The sequence below is a fragment of the Oncorhynchus kisutch genome, linkage group LG11 (assembly GCF_002021735.2).
Source record: "Oncorhynchus kisutch isolate 150728-3 linkage group LG11, Okis_V2, whole genome shotgun sequence".
Lineage (NCBI taxonomy): Eukaryota > Metazoa > Chordata > Actinopteri > Salmoniformes > Salmonidae > Oncorhynchus > Oncorhynchus kisutch.
In genome coordinates, this window is record NC_034184.2 from 38,740,384 (window position 1) to 38,749,855 (window position 9,472).

The 9,472-nt window shown below is 41.8% G+C and overlaps 1 protein-coding gene across 2 annotated transcripts; it reads left to right on the forward strand.

Moving 5' to 3' along the window:
* Positions 1-987: 987 nt before the first annotated feature.
* On the forward strand, positions 988-9,093 carry LOC109899713 (elongation factor 1-alpha, somatic form). Of its 2 annotated transcripts, none has more exons than XM_020495177.2 (8): positions 988-1,191; positions 5,646-5,820; positions 6,066-6,245; positions 6,469-6,765; positions 6,975-7,125; positions 7,211-7,467; positions 7,929-8,163; positions 8,297-9,093. In XM_020495177.2, the coding sequence occupies exons 2-8, from the start codon at positions 5,677-5,679 to the stop codon at positions 8,419-8,421; spliced, it is 1,389 nt and encodes a 462-aa protein (XP_020350766.1). In that variant the 5' UTR covers positions 988-1,191; positions 5,646-5,676; the 3' UTR covers positions 8,422-9,093. The 2 variants fall into 2 exon arrangements, with proteins under 2 accessions (XP_020350766.1, XP_031691573.1); XM_031835713.1 differs by lacking the exon at positions 988-1,191 and adding an exon at positions 4,074-4,338.
* Positions 9,094-9,472: the final 379 nt, after the last annotated feature.

Sequence of the window (9,472 nt, forward strand, 5' to 3'; positions counted from 1 at the left end):
ATGTGGGAACTCCTTCAAGACTTTTGGAAAAGCATTCCTCATTAAGCTGGTTGAGAGAATGCCAAGAGTGTGCAAAGCTGTCATCAAGGCAAAGGGTGACTACTTTGAAGAATCTCAAATATAAAATATTTTGTTGATTTGTTTAACACTTTTTGGTTACTAGATGATTCCATATGTGTTATTTCATAGTTTTGATCACTTCACAGTTATTCTACAATGTAGAAAATAGTAAAAAAATCTAGAAAAACCCTTGAATGAGTCTCTACACAACTGGAAGAAGCACATAGGGTTGGGAAGTTCAGCTCTTTTTACTGACACAGATCTTTTCGACTTGTTCAGTGAAATTAACCGGTGGTGGAAAAAGTACCTCATTGTCACACTTGAGTGAAAGTGAAAGTCACCCAGTAAAGTACTACTTGAAGTATTTGCTTTTAAATATACTTAAGTATCAAAAGTAAATGTAATTGCAAAAATAACTTTTGATAATTAAGTATTAAGTATAAATAATTTCAAATGGCTTATATTAGGCAAACCAGACGGAACAATTTTTTAAATATTTATTTAATTTATGGAACCCAGGGGCACACTACAATATGCAGACATAATTTACAAACAAAGCATTTGTGTTTAGTGAGTCCTCCAGGCCAGAGGCAGTAGGGATGACCAGTGCATGAATTGGACCATTTTCCTGTCCTGCTAAGCAATAAAAATGTAACTAGTACTTTTGGGTATCAGGGACAATGTACGGAGTAAAAAGTACAATATTTTCTTTGGGAATGTAGTGAAGTAAAAGTAAAAGTTTTCAAATACCCCAAAAAACTACTTAACTATTTGTATCTGAACTTTTTACTTAAGTAGTACTTTGTAGTATTTTTACTTAAGTACTTTAGCCCACTGAAAATAACAAATCTTTCGACTTATTTAATTAATTTGCATCAGTAATGCCCAGAGCACACAGGACCGCCTACCGGCCAACAAAGAGTATTGATGCTACAAGCCTCTTGTTCACAGTCCTTGCCCGTCGACTCCTATTTCTGGGTGTCAAGACTTCTACGATTCTCTATTTTTGAAAGGAGGAAACTAATTTACATAGTATACTTTGAGAACACAAACTCTCACATCTTTCACAGCAAAGAGAGAGAGCTAAGCGAGGGAGAGAGCGAGAGATGGCAGGGCCACAGCCAGGCATAGGTAGGCATGTTTCCAAGTGTTTTGGGTCGAGCAAGAGTCAACTCCTGGTTGGAGTCAACTCCAAAAATCCTGAAGTCGTGCAGCGCTACATAAGGGGCTTATTAGGGATGTTATTTGTGACTGAGTCATGTAAAATTGTGTTTTAAACGATGTACATTTGTTGTTGGCTAGACATAAAAATGTGATTATTTCTTGCTACATTTGAAACAAGGTCTAGTTGTGGCAGCAACCGGACAAGATTTTGAACGATAACTTGCGGAATGTATTACCATTACAAAAAAAGATTGCAGTTTTGAAACTGCAGTAAAAGTGCAGTAACTGCAGTCGTCTGTGGTATTTTGGAAGCAGTAACTGCAGTTACACTGCAAAATTACTGCAGTAAAAAAAACGGTGTTATTTTGGACGCAGTATTTCTAGCATACTGCACTATAACTGCAGTTATACTGCAGTGTAATTCAGTTTTACTGCACTGTGACTGCAATATTGTTTGTAAGGTTTTGCTTGACTGCCACGAGGGCGATAACCACAATATAGTTCGAACTGCAGCACCCCAAATGATTCGTTTTTCAGTTTTTTGAGCAAGTGTTACAGAATGTCCCTGCAGAGGGCGCCGTGGGACTAATTTCCAGCGTGTGTGTTGTTGTTTATGTCTGGCTGGAGCCATGCTGAATGACTCTCACCCATCCTCCTTCCTCACCCTTTCTCCCCGTCACGTGAGAGATCACGTCTCCTCCAGCTCATGGCTTCAGCCAATCAGACAATAGCCATGTGTCTCACCCCTGTGTACCTCTAACCATGCAGTCTCTCCAGGTCCTGATTGGCTAGCCAGCCTGAACCACACTCTCAAAAGGGAGTAAAGATTACCACACTGTACCTGAACTTGATATTCCAGTCTGTGATTGTGGGTGGACATACAAGTATGTGCATGGGATGCTTGAGTAAATTATGGTTGTTTAGCTTGGCTTTGTATGGCTATGTAGCTATTACAATGTTATATGCTGAAGTTGTTATTACGATTGGCAATTATTACCGTTTAGTGTAATGCTTGCTATTTATGTTTCCCATTTGTATAGCCTTATTGTATAATATTAGGTAAGATGTTTACATTAACTCTGCTGTTATTATTGTACTAATATTTAATACCTGGTTATTAGAGACCTATTACCTATTGTGCTATTGCGGTTCTCTTCCATTTTTTTATTCACTGTTTTAGCCATTTCATATGCAGACATTCATCCTGCTCTATTCATTGCTTTCCATTTGTATATTAATTATCTCTCTGTTTCTGTACCTTTACAGAACCATATACCCCGTGTTCATCTTGTCCTGTGTGTGAATAAAAGTTATGTATGTGTTTTAACTGTTGGACTGCCTTATTCTCCTCTAACCAGCGGCGGTGTCAGTGAGTCACAAACCAAACCTGTGAAATACGTAGGGCAGGGTCGCGCTCTTTCACAAAGGCTGTTGAGAAAATACTCAACAATCAAAATCACACTCCTAGCTCCACTCCTTGTTAATTACACATTAACAATCAATGAATTACTTGTTTGTTTCTTTAGGAATCGTTATACAAGCACCGCAAGTAAATTCAGTTCATGGTTGAGTGACAGACTTGACATTTGTTATTAACAGCCGCTGAGCGCAACTGCAGATCCTAGTTACCAGGCACCGCTGTTAAGCACGTCATGCTGCTTACTTAGCGAGGACCACCAAAGATGATGGATATACTGACAAGATACATGTCTCTCCAACCTAACAGTGAGAGTCGTTTGTCCACAAAGCGGCACAGCGTGCTGTCTAGCTCCCACCTATCTTTTCTTTGGATTGGTGGAAAAATCTCATTATTATATCCTTTTTCTAACATTAGGGTTTTTCATTTATTTATTTTTCATTTATGGAGTAACGAGTACAATATTTTCTTTAGGAATGTAGTGGAGTAAAAGTAAAAGTTGTTATCAATATAAATAGTAATGTAGAGATACCCCCAAAAACGACTTAAGTAGTACTTCAAAGTATTTTTACTAAAATTCTTTACACCACTGATTAGTGGTTCCACTTCCGCTTTGGCCCATACCTGGCGAGACCTCGGGACCTCTGCCTCGCTAGCACATGTGACCGCCCTCTTGAAGCGTCTTATATACAGTACACACTATGGTTTTACCATTCGGCATCACGCGAAAAGCTAGCTATTCGCTGGCGCAAGTGGGGACACTGCCCGCTGATGAGTACGTTTCACACATCCCCATGTGCTACACTTGCTTGCAGAGCAGCTCTTACAAAACAGAAGATTCACCAGTTGCAATTGTTGTAAATAAATTGCATTCATTCTCAAATTGAGTTACATGCTTGCAAATCGTATTGAATTTATTCACATATCAAGTTACATGTTTGCAAGTGTTATATTTTTTCACATCACTTTACGTGTTTGCGAGTATTGCTGCATTTATTCTCAAAATAATTTACATGTTTGCAAATATTTTATGCAACTACAAAACGGATTATACAGGTGCAACTCATATTTTACATGTGCAAGTCATACTTTACAATGCCTACACAATACATTGTCTTTAATTTACTTCCATAGCAGGACATCATGTTTAGGAGTCCATGCTTATGTTATAGGGTCGGTCTTATTTATAGGACCTTATTTAGTTTATACACAATTATTATTTCTCTCCGAAAATACTTGTACGGATTATATCCCTAACCGCTAACACTTTCATTGACGAATTCAAATTAAGTTGATCAATGCAAATTAGGAAAAAGTCAGGAGTTGTATTCGATAAAAGTTTTTATTAAAAGTCTGAATTTCAGCACCACGCGGAAGGACTGCGGTTGTATAGGAAGGGTAGGCGTTTTCATAATTACAATTTTTACAAGTATGGACTGATGGCTACTCAATGTTGTCGCTAGCAAAACGCGGGACCTGTTATCGTAACTCAACTGTGCCTCAATGTAAGAAAACGGAGTTGAGTGTGCCTTATCTACTCGTTCCCTTGCTCTGATGCTCTGTCTAGGACGGTCTAGGAGGGGGTATGAGAATTGAGCGCAATTGCATAACCCCCTACTGTCTGGGATATAAGCGGATCAGCATCTCGTCACACACGGTCTTTCATTCAGCACCGAACTTGACTGTCGTTTGAGCAGGTAGGCAACAGTTTCCGATAATATTTCACCCTTTGATAAATTGTTCTCAAATGCAATGCTGTAAATGGCAAATGATTGAATTATCTTTCTCTATTTTCAATGTGTCCTTATAATATTGTTGTCAGTAATGTTTGTGTGCGTGTGAATATTGCATTGACGCTGGAAGCCGACAGTCGGCCGCTAATGCGCATAGATAGTCTATTCCAGTAAACAGAGGGATGAGAGAACATGGCGGCAGAGGCAGAAGGAGAGCTCGAAAAGCCTGCTAAATCTCCTAGACTCCCTTAGAATTATCTGGTCGCGCTGCTAATTGTAGCACCCGCCCCCGTTTTCTAGTCACCTATTTTTAAATACATGGACAGCAAAGGAAAATGAACAGTGGAGAAAAAAAAACTATTGCAAAGAAAAATAAACTATTGCAAAGCTACCAGAATTTTATAGTAAAAATAACTCAGTTCTGATTATATCTGGTATCAGCTCCCAGTGCACATAGATAATCTTGCAGAACTGGCTACTGTAACAATTTCCATACATTACTCAGCTAATGAAATGTTATGTCATAAATAAATAACAACATAGGGTGTTGATTAATGTGGCAATTGCAAAATTAGGTGAATTTGTGATGATCTTGTGTTTATCTGTCATTGTCATGTTGTAAGTCAATGAAAATGAATCCACACTACTGTCCCAGAAAAGCCAGAAATTGTTGACATGTTATTCCCCTTCATTTAACCTGTGCATGCATCCACTGCAGTAGTTTGGCTTCAGAAATGGCTGCTGCACTTCCAATGGCAAGGATCATGACAAAATGGAGGACTATCTGTGAGGCTATAGTTAGCTAAATTGATACGGAATACGGAGGATATTCAGTGACATAAGATCTGATCGTCTCAATGTCTCATTACTGAGCTGAGCTGTGGTGGCAGAAGAAAGGAGGGATAACTAGCTGGCCTGCTAAGTGGAAGAAGAGAGGTGTGTAGAGGGATGTGAGGACAGGGAAGAAACTGTCAGTGTGTCTTGAGCTTGACACAATTCTGTGCCCACTGATGTGATGCCCAATTTGCTGACATTAAGTGATGGCTTATTTGTCTCGTGGTGACAAATATGTGAAATTGTTTCTGTGTGTAAACTGTGTGTAAACTGTGCTTGCCCTTAGAAGTTATACTGAGGCAGTAGCTGCTGGGGCTGTTACGCAATGGCAAGTCAGTTGTACTGTCCTTGTGCTATAATTCAATGTATTCCCTGCTGTGTTTTTGCCAAGGAAATCCCTTAAGATCTGTTGACCGTGCTGTGTTTTCCGTTTGCAGACTCTCTCACTGTCACTTTAACCAGTCAGCCATGGGCAAGGAGAAGCTCCACATCAACATTGTGGTGATCGGCCACGTGGACTCTGGAAAGTCCACCACCACTGGCCACCTGATCTACAAGTGTGGTGGCATTGACAAGAGGACCATCGAGAAGTTTGAGAAGGAGGCTGCTGAGGTGAGTAGGAGTTCGTACTGTACTCTGCAATCAACTCTTGATAGTCCGTTCTTCTGTTAGCCGACGTGTTATGAAAAGGGTTTGTAGACTGCTGTTATATTGTATTATCCAATCATCTTTATAGGCTACTTAGACAAGAAAACACTATGTGTCAAAAATGCGACAATCCTTCATCTTGGGAGTAAAATTCACCACCATGTTACTCCTCAGTAACATGTTTACAACCAGTGATGTGTGGTTCTCAGATGGGGAAGGGCTCCTTTAAGTACGCCTGGGTGCTGGACAAGCTGAAGGCAGAGAGGGAGCGTGGCATTACCATTGACATCTCACTGTGGAAGTTTGAGACCAGCAGGTACTACGTCACCATTATCGATGCTCCCGGACACAGGGACTTCATCAAGAACATGATTACTGGAACCTCCCAGGTCTGAACCACAATGACAGTCTTTCCTTACACACAGACACCTGCCAGGTCTTCACTTGCAGGGCCTGGAAGTCTATTATTAAACTTGCAGCTTTGGTTTTCAAGGTTAGCTTATAGCTGTACTATAACCCCAGACAAATTCAGTAGTCGTAAAGTGCCTTTGTAGCATATGACTTTTTTGAAAACTTATTATATGCATTATTCCCATGTTCTGGTGTTTACAGGCGGACTGTGCAGTGCTGATCGTGGCGGCTGGCGTGGGGGAATTCGAGGCGGGCATCTCAAAGAACGGGCAGACCCGCGAGCACGCCCTCCTAGCCTACACCCTGGGGGTCAAGCAGCTGATCGTGGGAATCAATAAGATGGACTCCACTGAGCCCAACTACAGCCAGAAGCGCTATGAGGAGATTGTGAAGGAAGTCAGCACCTACATCAAGAAGATTGGCTACAGCCCGGATATGGTAGCCTTTGTTCCTATCTCTGGCTGGAATGGAGACAACATGCTAGAGGCCAGTCCTAATGTACGTAAGCACAAAACTAAAGCGCATTTCTTGTTATTTCTGGTCATTATTCTAGGATAGCGTTGCAGCCACAGTGAGCCATCTATGACTATATGTAATATAATCTGCTCTCCACTTTAATTTGAAGTACGTCAATGTGTAGCACAGCACAGCACACTTCCTAACTTTGCTTTGAACATACTGCTAACTCCTGTCTCCTGCATGCTCAGATGACCTGGTTTAAGGGATGGAAGATCACCCGGAAGGATGGCAGTTCGTCCGGGACCACCCTGCTGGAAGCTCTGGATGCCATCCAGCCCCCGTCCCGCCCCACCGACAAGCCCCTCCGCCTGCCCCTTCAGGATGTCTACAAGATTGGAGGTGAGCATCACACCCACCCTAGAGGCTGTACATCCATAATGATGATACATTTATCACGCTCACTTTCTTATCCTCTCTCACTCAGGAATTGGCACAGTGCCCGTGGGGCGTGTGGAGACGGGTATGATCAAGCCAGGCATGGTGGTGACCTTTGCCCCTGTTAACGTGACAACCGAAGTGAAGTCTGTGGAGATGCACCACGAGGCTCTGACCGAAGCAATGCCCGGAGACAACGTGGGCTTCAACGTCAAGAACGTGTCCGTCAAAGATATTCGCCGTGGCAACGTGGCCGGAGACAGCAAGAACGACCCCCCAATGGAGGCAGCCGTCTTCACTGCTCAGGTGGGCAGGGTCACACACACACACACACACACACACACACACACACACACACACACACACACACACACACACACACACACACACACACACACACACACACACACACACACACACAGACTACTGTAGAGGTGTAAAAACCATAGAACCAAAAGTCATACAACTACAAATAATTATTATGTTTAGCTATGATACACAGTAATGATCACATGGATAAAAGTATTTGTGGTGATGATACAGCTTAGTAGTTACTATTAATATCCCATATTTTTCTTTCCACTGTTTTATACTGCTCTTCTCTCTTTTCTCACAAATATATATTTGTGGCACAGTGTGATGAGCTGTGGGGAACTTTTTTTTGTCAGAAAAGGGGCCAACATTGAATGTCATGGTTACCACATCAGTGCTGATACAGGTGTTGACAGAACAACCATGTTAACTGTGTCTGATGTTCCCCCCTTTAGGTGATCATCCTGAACCACCCAGGTCAGATCAGTGCTGGGTATGCCCCGGTGCTGGACTGCCACACAGCCCACATCGCTTGCAAGTTTGCTGAGCTCAAGGAGAAGATAGACCGTCGCTCAGGCAAGAAACTGGAGGACAACCCCAAGGCCCTGAAGTCTGGGGATGCCGCCATTGTGGATATGGTCCCGGGGAAGCCCATGTGTGTGGAGAGCTTCTCTGAGTACCCTCCACTTGGTGAGTATTGTTGGGTAGTAGTTCTCTTGGGCCTGGTTGGAATTCTTTGACAATCATTCAACTCTCCCTTGAAGTTACCATTGATCTGACATCCTCTCTCTCTCTCTCTCTCTCTCTCTCTCTCTCTCTGCAGGTCGTTTTGCAGTGCGTGACATGCGCCAGACAGTGGCAGTCGGGGTGATCAAGGGTGTGGAGAAGAAAGCTCCCTCCACTGGCAAGGTCACCAAGTCTGCCCAGAAGGCCCAGAAGACCAAATGAATGTTGTGCTGTGCTGCCGACTCCAGAGTCACCCATGGCAGGACAGTGGTCACACAACCCCACCCCCCTATTGGCTGCTTCAACTCCATAGTCAAGAACTGGTTAATAATCACAATGCATCGCAAAAGTATCAGAAGGAAAGAAAAAAAAAGCTTAGTCCTTAAGACAGTGTTTGTTCTTACTCCCATTTCAAAGTGGCTATATTCATATGTATTTACGTTGTAATAGCACATTGCTCGTTTTAAACGTGTACTGTTAAATAAGTGAATGACCATGTTCCCTGTGTGTGAGATATTTTAACCATAGAGGGGCGCGGTTATAACTCACTCTTCACGCAGTCTGTTGTCTTGCTTTTAGTGTTTGTTTGTAAACTACCTGGTGCTTTATAGCAGCCTATGGTAATACAACTTAAAACTCTTATAAGTAGAACATTTGAGAAAAGTTAAGTGTATGTTGTATTATTGCTTTAAAGGAAACAAAAAAGCTAAACATTTTACATTTGTCTCACTCTAGGCATACTGAGCAGACCAATTGTTGACTCTCCAAGCACTTTTAATTGGCGTTTTGTTAACTTTGCACTGGAAAACGTTTTAATTGGCAGAAGCTGTTGCATCTTACTCTGTTCAAGATGGCAGAAGCCCTGTTCATGACATTAAAGATGTTTCAACCAACCAGAATGTTCACGTACACCGTTTTTGCAGATGCAATCGCAGGTGCACGAAATGCTTGTTTCTCACTCCGACAACGAAGCAATATCTAGCAATACATTAACAATACACACAGGTTGAGCAATATCAGAACGTGCAATGTCAGGACCAGAATGTAAATGTTTACAGAATGTATTTGAATGGTGTGTATAGACAGAATGGACAGTAGGGGAGTGAAGTAATTTGAGCCGAAGGGTTACTTGAGCCACCACCTTTTTCTAGGAAACCATACACAAAATGAATCTTAAGGAAGATGTCATCTTCAAATCAAATTTGATTTGTCACATGCGCTGAATACTTAGTGAAATTCTTACTTACAAGCCCTTAACCAACAATGTTTTAAG